Source organism: Cyprinus carpio, chromosome A7 (assembly GCF_018340385.1).
Source record: "Cyprinus carpio isolate SPL01 chromosome A7, ASM1834038v1, whole genome shotgun sequence".
Classification (NCBI taxonomy): Eukaryota; Metazoa; Chordata; class Actinopteri; order Cypriniformes; family Cyprinidae; genus Cyprinus; species Cyprinus carpio.
The window spans coordinates 6,174,876-6,194,537 of NC_056578.1; the positions used below are offsets into that span (position 1 = coordinate 6,174,876).

Consider the following 19,662-nt stretch of genomic DNA (forward strand, 5'->3'; position numbering starts at 1 on the left):
CTGTGGCGAGCCATCCAGGAGGTTGGTACAGATGTGGTAAAGAGACTCAACCTCCAAAGCTGAAGTTACATACTGAACGCGTTTACTGCAAAATGGATTCTTTGTATATCAGTTTAATGTGCATGGGTATAGTTGTTTATATGTCACAGGCATAGAACGAGCCTAATTCTGATTGATTGACAGTTCAGAGTTCTTTTTAAAGTTTATACGGGAGACACTTAAAGAAAAAGTAGTCAGAGTTTCCCAATGACACCAGAATACAACCCCGAGGCCGTGCACTTCATTGAGAATACACAGCAGAGCGAACATATCCAGAACTTGAGTGCGCCAGTTACAACCTAGGTAACCTGCCCACAGTCCCAAGGATCCAGCAGTTACCTGGTGTTGCTCAAGACCGTCCTGTGTTGTCGCTATGTCCAAGAAGAACTAGGACGATGAAAACTCGCTCAGAAATGTTTAGCTGGAATGAGTCTCTCTTGCTGAAATTAGTTATAAGCTGGCTTTTGAGCGGAAGCACGTTCAAAAGGAATTGGGCAGATGTGCCCAGCCCCAGACAGAACTTGCCGCCTCGCAAAGCCACCAGAGTACTCAGCTACAGCCTCTCTGAAAAAATCCTGTTGGCTGTCTCCACAAATGTTTGGCAGTGCAGATGCGTTTGATATGCAAACCAACAATGATTTTGCTAATCATTTGATGCAGTCACGCCGCAAACATCCCAAAATACTGCTACAAGGAGTCAATTTCTTGATGAAGGCCACAGTTTAAGCACACCCATGTCCAAAAAGTTATGTTGAACATTTCATTCGCAGTGATACACCCCGTCTAGCTACAGGCAAAGCAGGTCAGTACATTCTCAGGGCGGCTGCCCGCAAAACCAACTGGAGAAGTTGATTATGATTCCTGGTCGTATCAGGTATTAGCCCTATCTTCTTAGGACGTGTTCTGTCTTCTGATTCACAGAAAGTAAGGAGAGATTTTGGAGAGCCTCCTCAAGCCCATGCAGCGGCTGTGGCCCCAAGCCACTTGGGGCGGATTGCAAGGCATCCCTACACGCTTACCTCCCTCAAGCTCGAGTCAGCATTTGGAGTGGTGAAGAAGATAGAGAGGAAGCTATTTGCTACCTTCCTGGGCTCTAACCACAAAACTCACAGGGTGAAAAACCCTCTCTGTCTATTTGGGACGTCTCCAGACTCTCCAACGGCCGTAACCAAGAGGGGAGAGGTAGTTCAGCTGCAGAGGACTGACATGTGTACTTACTGTCCCGGCAGTTCTGTAGGGGATGCTGGGACCAGAGTCTGATTCATTGGCTCTGCAGCTCGATACCACAGGAAACCCAACCCCCCTATTCCCGAAGTGTTGTTGCTTTGTGAGAACGGCGGGCGGATAGGAGAGACACAAAGAGGATCGCATGAAATAAGCTACCTGGAAGCACGATAAGATGCTGTTACATATTTTCATTTCGTTATGAGCATGCCCATGTGTATTCGAACCTTGAAGCTGCCCCCACTACAACAAAGAAAACACGAGTACAGATTTAAGCTAGAAAAGGATTTGCAGAGTTGAGATACAGGTTGCGCAACGCTGAATATCTAGCAAGGAAAGAAAGGATGAAAGGCAGAGGGAGTGTTGTGTGTGTAAGACGTTCCAGCCCAAGGGATACGTCTTGCTAAGACTGTAAAGTTTACTAGCGCAAGGCTTCCAATAGAGGACCTGTCAAAAACCACGCCCAATCTGTGCTGACCACCACTAAGCCCTGTTTCTGTTTTTAAATGTGTGGGAGGTGATTGGCCACAGAAGTCGTGCAAAGTGCACTTTTGTGAAACTCCCATGTTGCCAGGCCTCGCTCGAAAAAAAAGAATGCAGAGCTTATAAGAAAAAACCGAAGCAAATTTCTTGGACCAAGTGCAGGCAGCCAACTAGGAACATCTTTAAAACTTCTAGAGGCCTATTCCTAGCCGTCTGGAGGCCGATACCAGGGAGCTGAGGACAAAGAAGAGTCCCACTAAGCATTGACTGAGCATCACACTGAGTGCTGTTCTGAAAGCGCAGTGCTTTCTTCTTGGCTGCAAATTTTGCGCTTTCCTGACTTGTGGGGAACCTAGTGTTGCACGTACTGAACATGCTCTGTTGGAGACATGAATGTGCTTGACGTATTTCGAAACGGGAGACTCCCAAGTAATCAACCAATGTTCAGAGATGATTTTCAATTTCTAAAATACAAATGTCAACTGGACCCTGTTCGATGTCGATACCACAATGCTTCCTCGAGGTCGTAAGTTGCGGCTGGAGGTCAAGCAAGTGTTGCCTTACCTGGGGGTACGTGGAAGTTCAGTTGTGAACCTTGACCCTGAGAATGTTACTGGAACAGAGAGCAAATGTCTGAACTTTTTGGGCCACTCATTAGTCCACCTGTAAAACCAGTTCAAGTGCAAAGGCCTTTCCCTGGTCTGTGAATTGTGCACAAAAATGCTCCTTGCGTTGATCAGTTTTATAACCAACGTGCGCAGTAGGCTATTGACCAAATTCAAGTTTTCTGATCAGATAGATCAGACAGTTTTGCCGTACCTACTCCAACAATGTGGCCACAGAGTATTATGCCTGAAAGAGGCAGCTAAAGCGGTGCATCTAGACAAATTGGGCACGGCGAGGAAGATGCCCATTATTAAACTTAAATTCTTTGGACCCCAAGACAAAAACTGTTTCCTTTTTGCTCTGGGAGTGTTGAGAGAGTTGGAAAAGCCAATCCCAATATTGGACGATTTGATCGTTGAACCCCCTGAATTCATCGCCTTCCTGCCACGGTGGGTGTCATTCAGTGTGCACTAATAACAACCATAACCCAAACTAGCAGCTGTCAAACAAGGATGCCCCTGTAGTCCTGCAAGCAAAACACACCCAACAGATCACACGTGGGTATGTCCGACCCCTACAATCCAAAAAGTGGGTGGAATTTGGTCAAGTGTCTGCAGTTCAAAGTGTTATAGGTAATGCCCAGGATGAGCTCCTTCTGCAAACAAGTCGATTCACAAACATCAAATGGCAAACATTCAATTCAATCTGGATGTGATTTCTCCCAATCGCCAGAGGAGTGGATAGGACCACGCATAAGCCAGAGAATACAACTGATACGTCCATTCCTGATTGGTTTTCGCGCTTGATGAGCTGTCATTTGGCCATACCATCGGCCGTGGAAACATACCAATCCGTCTGCCAGGACGATTATGCCCTTCAAAGAAAGAATCCAGCCGATATACAACTCCCCAGACGATGCGAGAAGCTAAGTCAGAAACACCTTACGAGAGCTTCTGGATGCCCTGGATTTATAATAAGGGAGCTCCGATGAGCCCCTTTTGGCATCCAACAGTGGTTTTGTCGTGAGAAAAGCGAAAAAGGAAAGTATCAGGACCTACATGGCAGTCGGACTTAGGGGAAAGCTTAAACGATGCCCGCACTATCGATATGGATTGGCTGTATGCTCTTCCTTAAACATCGAGGAGACGTTTTCTGCCCTGGGTGGAGCAAGGTGGGTTCTCCATGATGATCTAATCTAAGTCTGGTTATCTAGCCAGGTGGAAATTGGTGGAATGAGAGATAACACACTCAAACTGCGTTCACATGTCATTATGGTGTTCTACGAATCTCCAATCGTATGCCGCAATTGGTTTGTTGTCAACCAACGCGCCTACACCTTTCAACGCCTTATGGAAAAGTGTGTGTGGTGACCTACATCTGTAGCGAGGTTTCTGGTGTTTTTATCAGGATTGACATCATTGTCTGTTTCTCCCCAGACTCTATGAAGAGGCACTGAGGCAAGGCTCCGTGAAGGTGCTTATCGTTCTCATAAAGCTATGGGCCTTAAAACTATCGACCAGAGAAGTGTTCAGGTATTTTTCAAGTTCCTCCGTGAAATAACTTTGGGCCATAATTGTTTGATGCTCAAGGAGTTCACACAGTGACCCAGAATAAAGTGAAGCTCTGAGAGATTGGCACCCGCCCTGGAAACAGCATCTACAGAAACTGAAAACGCTTCCTCGGATGTTCAGTGGATGAAAATTACAGACAAAAGTATTGTGGGGCGTGCTACTCATAAAATACGCACAGGACCTCTCAACTGCCTCTCACCGACTGGGTACTATTCCAACGACTAAAAAAGAGGGGTAAAGGTCTATTTATAAAATACACTGAGGACTCCCAACACTGGTGATATAGCCCCCAGAGCAACAGACTACCTTTTGGCTCAGAGTGGACACCTGAGTGGGTGTGGTGCCTCTTTTCAGACAACACGTGGTTGAACAAAGGTTGACATCGGGCGCCCTGTACTCGTCTACTAGTCGCGAAAAAGCCAAAGCTTCCGCTATGTGCTACATTACATGACGATTGCTGTGAGGGGTGTTAGGAGCAAGCTCTTTGTATCAAGCTCAAGATGTAGTAAGAGCTAGAGTAATAGCCTATGCCAGCAGAGGCGCTTATCCCAAGGAGACGAAGGAAGCGGGGGTGGACGCCACAAAAAAAAAAAAGAACCTAAAAACTCCCACAAACCGTAGACTTTTCTAACCGCGTGTTAAATAGTGGGCTAGTTTGTTGAAGGAAATTACCTGTGAATTAACCTGTATCCGTACAGACTTATTCAGTACTCCGAACAAGCATAACAATCCGTTGCTTACACTAATGGTCCTCTGTCATCTTCTGCAAAGCAGCGACGTCACCGGGGACACGTTGGCTAGCGGCCCTCTCAACCTTCAGATCAACATCAATAATATCGAGTATGGACGTGCTAAATGGTGATGCAGAGGACTGTGCAGGAGACCTCAAGCAGATCTCAAGGAGGCAATCATGAGTCCCTGCAGGCAAAAAGGATACGGATAAATTCCAGGACAAACCGCCTTATGAGGGGGAGAGGATTCAGCTGATGCTAGCTCCGCTGTATGTTCAACGCAATCATGTTAACTATGACACTTACCGGTCCTTGTGGCTGAGTCCCTGTGTTGTTTGACGCATCCATTCTTTAATACCTGATCTATTCAAGGTACTGGACAAGGACACTTTACTGCAGACAAAAGAACCCTGGCATGACGCACAATAAGAAAAGCGATACATCAATTGGGAAAGTCATCACCTTGTTAAAAAAAAAGACAAAAAGCCCACTTCAATCCGTTAAACGCTGAGTCACCTGAAGTCAAGTTGCTCTCTCGGGAGAGTAGGGATAAAGTTTGAGCTTCATTGATGATATCTTTTACAGGATCGGTTTTTGACAAGAGGGAAACAAAATTCATCAAAGCTTGTCTTACCTGAGAGGAATTCAGAGAAAGAGCTCTCAAAGGCTTTCGCGATGAGGGCTAGTCACTTAGGGCCAGAAGCGTGTGTTCAATCTTGCTCGTGCCAGATGTTTATTGGCCTAAAATGAAAAAAATCAGTTGCAAAAGAAAGTGTCACACATGCGAACGTTGTTTCAGAAGAAAAACTCAGCCACAAAGAGGCAGCACCCATAATTGAATAAGTAACACCAACTTACCTGGCTCAGGAGAGCTTGTTTGCATGGACTACTTGTCCCTAGAAAACCCGACAACGTGACATCAGAAAACATACAAAAGTTTTGCACACTGGCCATTTCACCCGCTTCGCAGTAGCTGTGCCAACAAAAGGCCGCAAAAGGCCAGAACTGTTGCTAAAACTCCTCGGGGAAAGCACTTTCCTGGTCTACTTATGGGTTCCCTGAGGTTCGCCTTTCATAGTGCTCAGGGACGTGACTTTGAATCCCACACAATCAGGGGCTGTGGCCGGCTCATTAGGGTCCTGAGACATGGTGCGCACCACCCTATACCATCATAAGGGAATCCTGTGGAGCTGGCTTTAACTGGGACCCTTATCCCGCTCATGCTCCGGTACCCTTGGCCGTGAGGGAAAGACAAACATCCACTGGCGAGGACTCTTGTGAGGCCTGTTGTACATGCGAGACATACTTCAACAGGAATGATGCAATAGGTTACTCACCCGTATGAGCTGAGTGTTCGGCAGGCAGCCGACTCTGCCAGTTGACCTCATACTTGGCCTGAAACCTCCAACTGGGAGACTCATTTACAACCTCACTCAGAATATGTCCAAAACTTGCGCCCAGAGACTCAAAGAAAGCTATGCACTAGCTGCAGAGAACTCCAAAAAAGTCTGGGAGGAAAGAAATAAGCACAGATTTGATGCCAAGGTGAAAACTGCTGAATTAGAAGGAGGGGACCCGTGGTCTTGGTGAAGAAATTAACGTCCGTGGGTAAAACACAAGTTAGAAGATAAATGGGGAAAGGCCCATCCATATATCGTTGTGAATACGGATATTGACGGTGGTCCTGTGTATGTAGTCAAGCCAGAAACAGGAATTGACTGTCATGCCGTAACACTTCCACGGGGACTTACTTTTTTACCATGTGGATTTCTGCCAGTTGAGATCTACTCCTGATTCAGTTCCACACCCAAAGCAAACAAACTCAAATGCGCTGAGAGGAATAGACAAACCCAAGAGATGGAATGTGAGTACTCGGACAGAGAAGAAGGAGGATGATGGCTACTATGTCGATAGGAAAACTCCACCAGGTTCAACCACATGGGGACCCTATGTGCATAGAGTTCGGTTCATGACCATCAGTTTGGCTCTCAGGGGGGGGGGCTTCTCTCTGAAACCCCACATGGTTCCTGAGTTCAAATCGCTTAGGGACTCCAAACCACCTCTTGATTGAGTATGTATGTGTGGCACCTCTTGTTCATACACATAAGAGCTGTCCCTCAGTCCCCTAACCACTTTATGGCCATGTCATCTGTTAAGACAATCCAGAAGAAGAGATATTGCAACGCACATCACGTGGTTGTCACAGATCCCACACCAGCTCATGGGATCACGGACCAACGTTAAGTAAAAGGTTTCCCTGTAAACCCTTTCTAAAAGGCCCCTCAGAAGCTACTTATGGGGACGAACAAGGTAAATGCAGCCGCATGGCGTTTCAGAACAGAGAAAGACCACCCCCCACCCAAGTGCACCCTATGAACAGCTAGGGGAAACAGCCTCCGTTCCTGTTTCCCTTAGTCAGTTTTTTGGTGAAAACTCCAAGGATCATTATTCCCGGCCTCATCAGATACCTGTCAGATTTTAACGACATGCAGGATCTAATGTGGGAGCCAGAGGGGGAGGGTTTGTAACGCCCTGTCAATTTTGCCCCAATTAACGTCCGGTAAATGACCTTGTGTATATGCAAACGCAGTAAAACTAGGGGTAAAATGCAATATCTAGTTCACTCACTAGGTGACATGTGAGTATATATGAAAACGCTTCTTCTGCTGGTTTTTTTTGCACCATTCGAGGCTGCCTTCCTGAATAAAGCCTTGGAAAACGGGAGCCAGAGCAGAAAGTAAATTTTAAGATGAGAAATTGTACTTTAGAAAAACGTAAAATATATCCTCGAGGTTGAATACATTGGATTTAGACGGACCTGTGTAAAACGATAGTTATCCGGTTGGTGAAAAAACTATCATTTTAGTGTAGCTGATGTATGAGACCATCACCAAACAATAAAACAAGCACAATGACCGATATGACAATAAAGCGATTCAACTTGCAATGATATTTATCATTGCACAAAAAAACAGAAAGCAGAGGCTTCTGTGTCAGGTGGTTATGTTAAAAAGTAAATATATGCTAGAAAATGAGAAAATATTGAAGGTACAAAGGGAAAATCTATCCATGTAACAAGTAGTCTGACTAAATATTGATCTAAGACAGGATGTGTAACAGACACTTTCTGCAGATGCAAAGAATGGAGTAATGCTTTTTATGTCTGTGTTTCTTAAAGTAAAGTTAACTTGAAGCACATATCTTCAGTCGTTGTATTTAATGTTGAAAACACCTGTATTGAACTATTTTTTTCCTTTGTTCAAATGTAGAGAGGTTTTGCTTTTAGATGATTATGATGTGTTTATCTCTGTGATTATTAAGAAGCCCCGTCGTCTCTGACAAATATTGCAGGAGGAAGTCAGGCCTCATTATTTATTATTAAAGAATATACGTTCACTAAACCAGTGTTAATTTTAATAGAAAAGCAAGCATACAGTAAGCATGATTTGGCAGTCAATGCAATAACCATTGCCTTACCTAATGCAGCAAAATCCAGCGATGGACCAGGTCCGATTCCAGAATAAAAACCACTGAGGGTGCTTCTGAAAATAGTGAGGGTATTTTTGTCTGGTCTATTGCTCGCCTGTTTATATGTGGAATTGTGTTTTATTGAAATACTGAATATGTATTATATAAATTATGATATGTGGCCTGTACAGCACGCAAAGAGCTTTCCATTTATAATAACTAAAAATCTCTCACTTATGCCAATTCATCACAATCTCACAAAGTTCATTTATTTAAAATAGAAATCTCTTGTAATGATATTGTTCAAAATTTTGTAATTTAGTGGGTCATAATGATGTGTTAAACTGATAAAAATTTATAGTAAAAGACTTATATTGCGAGAAATTATTTCTATTTTGAATAAATGCAGTTTTCCCCCTTTTTCCCCCTTTTTTCCCCTTTTTAATCATCAAAAAAATCCTGTATCACAGGTTATAAAATAAATATAAAGCAGCAAAACTATTACATTGATAATAAATCAGCATATTAGTAGAATTTCTGAAAGATCATGTGACACATATCCGAGTTGTGAGTATGGGTCTTCTAGATAGGGAAACAAAGCTACTATCCCCCGTGCATACATCACTCTGACACTTTTGTTAACATCACACTCAAATGACATTGCACAACACAATTTAAATAATTAATATTTTTAAAATAATAACGATGTTTATTTACAGCCCAGCTATATGCTTAATGCTTACCCGTGTGTTTCTGTCCTCTCAGCAGCAAGTATGTTAATCATCTGTCTTCTGGTGGCATCTGTCAGGGATTTGGTTTTTCCATACTCTTGCATAATGTGTTCACCACCAGGCTTTGATGTTAAGATTTTTTCAATCAACTATAGGTGGAATAAAATGTGCTTTCCGTTATTGTAAAACCATATGTAATAATGATGGGAAAAAAATGTTATCTAAATAACACTTCCCATGGTGAAACAACATTCAGATTGGACTTAACAATTTAAGCAACTTGGATTTATCAATTTATAAGACTATTACATTGATAAATAAGAATATTAGAAGAATTTCTGAAGGATCATGTGACACAGAAGACAGGAGTAATGATGCAAAAAGTCAGCTGATTCACAGAAATAGATATTCTAAAGTATGGTAAAAATAGAAAAAAATTATTTTAAATTGTAATAATATTTCACAATAGTATAGTTATTTCTGTATTTCTGATCAAATAAATGCAGACCTGATGATCATATGTGACTTCTTTCAAAAATATTATAAATAGTGACATGTCCAAACTTTTGACCAGTACTGCATAAGTAAAAATATACACATTTTAAAATTAAATATATAATGTATAGTATGTTTAAATAAAAAGGTTAGGAATCATATTTGTTTCAAGTGATTTTTATTAGGGGTGGGGGGCCTCCAATATGAATTTTTCCAAGGGCCTCCAAATGTCTAGAACCGGCCCTGGGCCCTTACACAGAAACAGTTGAGTAGAGAGGTCTGAGAATTAGCATTCGCACAGTTACTGTAATTTTTAAATGGTTGCATAAATATAATAAAGTAGGTATCAAAATCTCTTATATTGGTGTTCTCTGAATGTAATATGTAACATTATGTGCTGCTCTGTTTTGGATCATTTTATTTTGCACATTGAAAGATTATTTATAGCCTATCTATCATCTATCATGTCTTGTTGCCCCATTAAACAAGCTGTGGTACACAATGGTTTTCTACAGAAGAAGAAGAAAAAAGCACTGGTATCAGATTGGTATTGGACGATACTCAGAATCGTGGTATTAGATTGTCTCTTAAAAAATGGTATCTGTGCATCCCTAGATTTTTATTTTGAACTAATCATTAATTGTGTTGTGTTTAAGGATTAACAAAATAATGGATAATGTCCTGGCAGAAAATAATGTCCAGGCCAAAAACGTCCTATTCCTGCAAAACACGCTGCATAATGAAAACAATACTAAACCAATACACAACCAGAGAAATGAAAGAACTCTGTCTACACTGAGTACATACTGATCACAAGATGATCACACTTAAAGTGTCTGATTACAGCATGAGGATTTCAAACAACAAAGTATGGCACTAGATATCCTACGGTTATGGCTTCTGTTTACAGCAAATATATCAACTGATAAAATTTCTAACTTGAATGCACTTTGGATAAAAGCGTCTGAGAAATATGTAAACGTAACTACAATAATCTTTTCTGATTCTGATATTGACATAAGAAGACCGCACCACTGCCAGAATCAATTTTACCCAACCACATATAGCTCTGGAGAAAACATTAATCTCATTATCCAGCTCAGTTCAGTTTTCATTCAATAGTGTCTGTGCAATCAAGATGATAATATTGCCAAATATCAAGTGTCCCCATTTGAGCAAGCCAAAATGTTACAATGGCAAAGAACCCAAACTCCATCAGTGACAGAAATAGAGAAAAAAACCTTGGAAACGGTCAGACTCAGTCTCCTCTGGCCAGAGTTCCAGGTGAAATAATTTATTCAGCATGACAATCCTGTAACGAATAAGAATTATACAATTATGAAAGTGTTTTATGTGTAAACCAGGTTAAAGAGATGGGTCTTTAATCTAAATTTAAGCTGACAGAGTGTGTCTGCCTCCAAAACAGCTCTAGGAAGAATGTTTGAACGCCAAATAGTAAAAGGATCTGCAGTTCATTTTAATATTCTAGCTATTATCAAATGATCAGAGTTTTGAGATCGCAGCAGACTTGAAGGACTCTAATGAGATAAGAGCTTGCTCAAGTACTGAAGGGCTTAACCTTTTGGGGCTTTAATTATAAGTAATTAGCAATATTTTAAAATGTATTTGTTGTTCAATAGGGAGCCAGTGCAGAGTAGACAGAACGGGGCTAATATGGTCGTACTTCCTGGTTCTAGTAAGAACTCTCGCTGCTGCATTTTGGAGCAGCTGGAGTTTGTTTATTAAGTGCGCAGAGCAACCACTCAATCAATCATTACAATAATCTGACCTTGAGGTCATGAACGCATTAATTAATTCTTCTGCATTTGACATTTAGAGCATATGTTAGAGATATTTAAGAATTAACAGAGCAGCCATCAAGCGTTAGACAGTATTCTAGGTTACTACATGCAGAGGTTTTTGGTCAGTAATAAGCAACTCTTTTTTTTTCTCAGAATTTAGTAATAGAAAATTACTGGTAATCCAATTTTGTATATCTAATGCATTCTGTTAGCTTTGTGAATTTGTATGTTTCATCAGGCTGTGAAGAAATATAAAGCTGAGTATCATCAACAGTGAAAACTAACACCATGTTTCCTGATGATATCTCCCAACAGTAGTATGTACAGGGTGCAACGGTCCTAGTACTGAGCCTTGTGGAACTCCATACTGTACTGTGATTGATATAATACCTCTTTCATTTACTGCTACAAACTAATAACAGTCAGATAAGTATGATTTCAACCATGCCAATGCAATTCTACTAATGCCAACATAATTTTTGAGGTTATTCAAAATACTGTTGTGGTTGATAGTGTCAAAAGCAGTGCTAATAACATCCTGACTTGTAGCATAATGATTAAATTTATAGGGGAATGTTCCAAATTATGTATGGAATTGTCTCTTATCAGAATAAAGGCTTACAGAAAAAAGGGACTCTTTTGTAATAGGTCCATTTAATGTTGAATATTCAGATATCAGATACCACATTTGGTTGGGAGGGACTTATTCAGCAATAAATAAACATCATTTCTGAGCACAATCTTATTCAACTAGACACATACAGTTCAGTTTACTTCATAGACTGCTGGTGTGTATTAATTTTCATATCTACAATAGCATATTTTTGGTTTTGTAATGTTTTGTCTGGGCATTATATTCTTCATGTGAATAATATATTGGATAAATTATGAATCTAGCAATTGTTTAGAAACTAAAATGTATAATACTATGTATTTATTATATAAAAATTTATTATTTTCTTTAAAAGCAGATAACCGCTGAATTGTGAAGGTCTTCTGTGACGTTGATACATTGATGGATTCCAGGTGAGTTGAATGTTTATGCACTCTCTACAGCAGGTAAAATTATAATTGGAATGAAAAAAAAAAAATGATGACAGTATTAAAACAATTTCACTATAAATTCACAAAACTCTTTGCACAAAACTCTAAACCGATCACACTTGTAACAAAGCTCTTTGTTGAAAAAGACTTAAAGTAGCTGTGCTACTGTTCTTTAATTATATGTTTCCTATCACAAAACTGACAGTTTTATTAGGTGGCAATTGATCAATCTATCAAATGTTTCTTTGTGTGAATGAGGATGGTAAATTGAAAATGATTCCTTCATATGCTGAGATGATGTAATATGTTTTATGTCTTAATCAGGATGGCCATACGTGTGATTTTGTTACTAACACTTTGTACTGGGCTGTGTGTTGCTGATTTGAAAGGTACGTTTAGAAAAATAATAGTAAAAATGCCTTAATTTAAAAATCTGTAATCATTGTGTGTCTTCATATTACATATCAATCAGATTAAATTATTAAAATTATATGGTAATTGAAGTCTTGTGATTGATTCATTTGTTTGTATTGCTTTGAAACTGTCTTATCTTTTTTTTTTTTTTATTAAATGTACAGGGAATCTTGCTCTTAATGCCAGAGTGGTGCAGTCCTCCTTAGGACACCCACAGGGAGTTGCTGAACATGCAGTAGATGGAAACAGAGACTCAAATTACGCGAAGGGCTCATGCACTCACACTACAGCTGAGTTTAACCCATGGTGGAGAGCTGACCTTGGAAACGTCTACAGTATAAGCAATGTTTCCATCACTAATCGTGGAGACTGTTGCAAAGAACGACTCAGAGGAGCTCAGATTCGGATTGGTAACAAGCTGGAGAACAACGGAAACAACAATGAGCTGTAAGAAATGTTTCAAGTGTTTTATCATCTTGCGATATTTATGATGTTTGAACTAGTTTAACAAAACAGGACGCAAAATTGTACCTCTTCCACAAACCAACCACAGCGAGCCACTGTCATGGAGATATACTTTACCTTAACTTTTTTTTATTCAGATTGTGATTAGACATTTGTAAGTTTAGACCATTGTTTTTTTTTTTTATTTTTTTTTTTTATATATAGCAGTGTGATATAAAACATGAACAATCATTTATGAATAGTCTTTTTATTTCAGTTCACTTTAATTTAATTTTTTAGGCATGTACATTGTGTTTAGAGGCGTCTCTTTTCCATTTTAACACTGATCTTTATGTATTTACAGGGCTGCAACTGTTCTCACTGTTCCTGATGGCACAGTGACGTTTGTGTTTGAGCCTGTTAACGGCAGATATGTCAACATTTTTTTACCTGGGAACGATGAAATCCTTACTCTGTGTGAAGTCGAGGTGTTTGCAGGTGAGGGACAGACAGAGAAAGACAACTCTGTGATAGAATTTGTTTATGTACTTACTAATGTGTGTATTTTATTAACAGAAAAGGACAAACCATTGTACACTTGTGTTCCAAGTGAGTGCTCTTCATTTCTTTGAATGTTGTCAGTAAGATATACAGTAAATGTGACCTGTGCTGGCCAAATTAGTCAGAATGAGCAAATTTTCACAAATTAGTTCTCTTCATTGTCACATTCTACATTAAAATACCTCAAACATATAAAAATTTACACACTTCAAAACATGATATATACAACTCACCTTGGAATTTGACACACACACACACACACACACACACACACACATACACACACTCACACATACACACACTCACACATACACAAGACAATAGCTGGCGATCTAGTCAGCAAAGTAAATTTTGAGAAAAATCGAGTTAAAGTTTTCTTAAGGTTTTGAACGACCACTTATATTTATACAAATACCACTTTTTGCATGACTTTTCACCAAACACATAATTACATGGAAATATTGATTTGAGATGAAACTGTTTAAATTCAAGTTAAGTTATTGTCTACTATTTTATGTTAAACAGGGAATCTTGCTCTTGGAGGCAAAGCTGTTCAGTCCACCACATACAGTAGTTTCGGAGCTGCTCAAAATGCTATCGATGGTAACAGGCAGTCCATTCATGCGCTCGGGTCATGCAGCGTGACTAATGGGGACAAGGACCCCTGGTGGAGAGTTGACTTGTTGGGCATCTACAGGGTAACCAGGGTTAGCATCACTAATCGTGGAGACTGTTGTGAAAAGAGGATCGAGGGTATTCAGATCCGTATCGGCAACAGCCTGGAGAATAACGGCAACAATAATCAGCTGTAAGTGCTGTCTCTCTCTTAGTACTTACACAAACAAATTTAGAAAATTAGTAAATATGTTTTAATATTTTTTTAATTTGTTATTTTAATAAATTCTTGAATTTGATAGAATTATTTTTGATATGTCCTTGTAATTTTTCTCTGTTTCTGTGTCTCTTCACAGGGCTGCGACTGTTGGGCCCATCCCACTTGGAGACACAAAAACGTTTGAGTTCAAGCCTGTTAGCGGGCGATACGTCAACCTTATTGTGCCTGGACGCAATGAATACCTCACACTGTGTGAAGTTGAAGTTTATGCAGGTGAGTGATAAAAGGAGAGAGATGTGGTGTGTAGAAATTTAAATGTGTATATATATGTAATATGTGTATGTAGTCTTAATGATTTTTATTTTATTTTTTTCTGATTTCATTGCCAGATTAAGTGGAATGAAACGACGTACATCACGGTCCACTGATCCTCTGAAACTACTGTTTTCTGAGCAATATTAATATTGCACCCTTTTCATTGTTTTTGACTTATGCACCTACTGTATATCCTTCCTTCAGGGGGGGTTGTATTTACACCCTAAACACTCCTGTCCTATTATTCTTTATCTTTGCTTTCTACATGAATAAATTACTACAGCATTGCATTTTGTATTGCATGTTTCTGAATCAAAAAATAATTTGAATGTTTACAGTAGGAGAATAAGAAATGTACTCATGTAGCTATAAAAACACATTCCCACCCGTTTTGACAGAAGATATGCACAGATGATTGGAGACTGTTTGATGAATACTATACCAGGGTTTTAAAAATAGGGGAACCATAAATTTATCCTAAAGCTCTCAAGGATGCAGGAAATGTTGTGTGAGGCAACAGATCATATTGCAAAAAACATTTATCAATTATTTTAGCACTTTCAAATATGACCATTTAAATTAATACAATTTATTTATAAAAATCCACATGTACATATGCACACGAACAAACTTTAATTTATATGTATTTATTTTTTTTTATTTTGTTGTATTATGTTATCTTGGGCTATATTGTGCTCTAATATGTGTGACTCAAGTTTCGTGTTCCGAATCCAAATGCATTTTGTCAAGTGAAATTAAATTAAACATATCTTCTAATGAGGGAGTACGGAGCATCTTAAAGGGATAGTTCACCCAAAAATGAAAATTTGCTGTTGATTAACTCACACTCAGGTCATCTAAGATGTAGGTGACTTATTTTTTTTTTTTTGAGTAGAACATTAAAGAGGATTTTTGTTGGAGTAGTGCTCCTTGGTGATTCATGAAATGCAATCAGCAACTACCGGTTTTGAGAATATTAATAAAAATATTATTATTATTATTATTATTAAGTATATCAGGCAACACAAAATGAATACCCATGGCTCCCGATGATATATTGCTCTTATGAAGTGAAACAATCACCTGTGCAAGAGACTGAACATTATTTCCAACATTATTAACTGTAATACAGAGCTTCAGGCAAATGGTCCGGAGTGATGTCCAGTTCATGAACAAATCATTATTTTGAAGCGATTCTTTTTAGTGAAAGAATCAGTTGACCAAGTCAGACTGAACCGTCTGAAACAGTTTGCGGCTCAAGCAGCACAGTGCTTTTGACTGTCTTTTGGCGAGAAAAAAATAAAAATAAAAAAAAATGCCAAAAGTGTAAGCACGGAAAAATGGAAGTCAGAAGCATGCAGATCATATTTATTTTGCTTTAGCATGAAGATGCAGTTTCACAATACATGAATTACACTTACAAGTAACAGTAAAATGCTGCAAATCATTTTTTCTTAAGCTTGAAACGTGATTTACACCTTTATATGAGGGGCCGTACAAGCCATAATTTATTCTGGCACTTTCACACACTTACATTCTCCTTTCACATACATACATTTTTTTTTGCTTTCACACACATACATTCTCCTTTCACATACATATATTTCTACCTTTTGTTTGTTATCCTTTACTTCCTGTTTAAGCAGGAAGTCACTCTCAGACCAGAAAATACATTACCAAGACTTGCTTAGCTCTTCCTCACAATTTTACAGTGATGCTATTCAAAGTCATCCTGTTTTCTTTTCAAGTACATATTTTAAGTTTTTAACTTTAACATATCATTATGTAACCTACTTGTTCTTCAGATCTGTGTACAAGTGTTAAGACACTGATTTTGATCGTATTGACAGGGGGCTTAATGCTAAGGACATTTTCTACTGGTCCAGTTCGGCCAGTGGTTTAATTTTTTACTTGCCCTGGCAAAATTTTCACAGGCCTTGCCACAATAAATCAATCAATAAATAAGACTAATTGCTTTCATTGTTGACTGTAACATTGTATTGTAATAAATAATAACCATTTTGCACAAATAGGTACAATAGTTCAAAGATAAAACTGAAATGAAGCATGCTTTTTCAGGTCTTTCAGGTAGGTCTAACTCTATTCCAGTTAAGTTAATCGATTCCAATTTCCAATTTTATTTATTTATTTTACAATCAAATGAGCCGATTCCCATACTTGTGTAGTTCTTATTACTTTCACTTAAAAACAAACAAACGACTCTCAGAAATCACCGCTTGGAGCCAAATTGTGGATAATAATTAACTGAAATCTTTTTAAAATGCAGGTGACTGGGAATCAACCAGAGGCGAGATTTTCAATGGTAAGCCATTCCTTGCTGGAAAGATTTTACGGTTCAGTTCACTGATGTTATTGCAAAATACAAGACGTTTTAAGTTGCAACCATTACAAAATAAATTAGTTTAATACTCATACAATGTACTTAAGCAGAACATGTTCCCTAGTGAGGCCATGAAGTGCACAAACACCAAATTCCAAACGCTCTGTAATCCTGACAAAAAAAAACACACAAAGGTTAATATTGCAGGAAAACCAAAACTTTTGATTGAACTGAAAAGAAGGCATTGTGGAACTGAACCAGAATTGAAAAAACTAATGAAACTCTTTTAGTCAATAAACTAAGAATGACGATTCACGAGTGCCAAACTTGCATCTGCGTCACGAATAAGACAACGCTGAGCAAGGTGCCATCCGCGCACAAGGATGCAGCACAGTACCCCAGTGAGTAATCTGATGCACTACAATGGGGAGCAGCTGGAGGGAATCACATCTTTAGCAGGTCTGTGTTTAGCTCCTTTCACCTTCCGGTGCTTCTTTGGCTCTTGCTTGCTGGGTGGTGTTGCTGCTGGGAGTTGCTGGAGGAGCAATCAAGGTGCAACATTCACGCCTCACTAACATCAGCAAGCAGGAAAACCCTTACGACAGAAGATTGCAGAAGATCATCAGTGCCTTTCCAGTAAACACAATCAACCCAATGCATTCAGTTTGATCGAGCAATATCTATATTCTACAGCACGAGAACCGCGAACCGAACAAGCTGGCGAAGCAGAGGGAGTGTTGAACGGACAGCACGAAGGTGCATAAGGCAGATGACGATGGTGCTGCTCATTATTAAAACATCGTATATGTAGCTGAAGTGGCTCAGCATCAGGAAAGTCGTGTGCCAGAGGCGCTACAGAGACGTTCCTAATGCACAAGAGTGGTGGCTGCAAAAAACGACGAGCCCTTATATGGCTCAGTGGCGATCACTGGCGGCACTTCTCGGCTCTGTTTCTCGCTCTTGATGTTGTTGGTATCGTTCAGGATTTCACAGAAGATCTCTGAAATAGAAACAAACCAGCAATCCGGAAGAAAAGCGTACCATCATCAAATCGAAAACTCTGAAATTTCTACATCAGCTGAGAGAAAACCGAAGCGCAGCGTTTCATAATACTCTGAATGGAATTAAAAGACGCAAAAAGACCGGTATTAACAAAATGTTCAACAAAAAGTTTGCAAAATTGCCATTTCTTCTCAGTTTCTGTCTGTCCGCAGGTTAGTTCATGCACAGCGACTGAAACCAGCGACTGACCCATTGTTTGTAAAGCTCTGCTATTTTTCTGTTTTTGTATTTTATAAAATGCACTCGTTTTGCAAATAAACATTTTAACCATGTATTGTGGAATTTTAAGCGGAAAAAGAAAAAATGTCTAACCCAAAATAAAAAACTGCTCATATCCCCCTCTGTGACTCTAATAATTCTGGACCATGTGGCAGATTTAAAAGAGGTCCCTGGCACAGGCGGTCCAACCATTACCTAGTTCCATAAAACATGTGCAGAGCTATTTTTAACAACCACTTATATTTAATTACTTATATATAACCACACAAAACAGAAATATAAATTACATTTTCAATTTTTTTAATTGAAATAAAGTGTATTTTAGTGCTTAATATTAACATTAATAAATGACTGGCACACTTCTATTCGTTATAATTTGTTTAGTTTTTCCGGGTGTACATGGAAAACGCAATTTGGAAGAAATTTAACACAGGCTTTTTCACATTACATGTAAAAAAACTGAACAAGATGAAACTATAGCATACCATAAAAAAATCAGTCCACATATGACACAACACTCTCATATGGCATCAAAACCTTTAATGTAGGGCTGAAAGTCATATCGGACTGTTGGTGTGCCTTTCTAATGTTATCTGTTTAGGATTAAAGCTATGACAAATTTGATCTGTAAAGGTTCTGCGGGGTGAGGAAAAAGTTCAAAAATTTACTGAAAGTTTTATACCAAGAAAGCCAAGTTATGTTCACAATATTGCAAACTCCTTTTGATGTAGGTTTATGTGTACTTATCAGAGGTAATTTACATTAAGATGGAAACCCGGCCTATTTGATTTTATTGTCAATCTCAAATACTGTGGGTGTTTCTTGGAGGAGCCTTGGTTTTGAAGCTGCTGTGGCAAGCAATCAGATAAACTGTGTCTGTTTCTGTTCTAAATTGGTCTACAGTGCCACCTTGTGTTATTGAATGAATCTTTAAGAGAACATTTCATTCTTGTTTATTTCCACACTGTGGACTCAATTTTTTCGTCTCTCTCTTGGTAAACTCTTCCTGACTCATTTGGTAGGCTTTTTTCCATCTTTAAAGACTGATGAACAGAAGTAGGGCTGACTCGGTGAGCATTTCATTGATGAGAGCGGCATAATAATACAAACTGATGCTAAACATGTAAACAATAACAAAGCAAGCAATGGTGTAAATATCCTGTAATTTCTAATTTAATTTTCAAATGAACTGAATATATTTTATGTAAAAGGATATAATGTATCACACAGATTGCATGTCAGTTATGACACCTAATCTATTGTGAGAGGTGTATTTT

General features: G+C 39.1%; 1 protein-coding gene across 3 annotated transcripts; it reads left to right on the top strand.

Moving 5' to 3' along the window:
- Nucleotides 1–11,905: 11,905 nt before the first annotated feature.
- LOC109083324 (fucolectin-7-like) lies at nt 11,906–15,053 on the top strand. 3 transcript variants are annotated; one of them, XM_042759408.1, is made up of 9 exons: nt 11,906–11,938; nt 12,119–12,176; nt 12,519–12,583; nt 12,773–13,055; nt 13,417–13,550; nt 13,629–13,661; nt 14,139–14,421; nt 14,585–14,721; nt 14,838–15,053. In XM_042759408.1, exons 2-9 carry the CDS (start codon nt 12,166–12,168, stop codon nt 14,840–14,842), a joined length of 951 nt encoding a protein of 316 aa, XP_042615342.1. In that variant the 5' UTR covers nt 11,906–11,938; nt 12,119–12,165; the 3' UTR covers nt 14,843–15,053. The 3 variants fall into 3 exon arrangements, with proteins under 3 accessions (XP_042615342.1, XP_042615343.1, XP_042615344.1); XM_042759409.1 differs by having other exon boundaries at nt 12,122–12,176; XM_042759410.1 differs by lacking the exon at nt 13,629–13,661.
- Nucleotides 15,054–19,662: the final 4,609 nt, after the last annotated feature.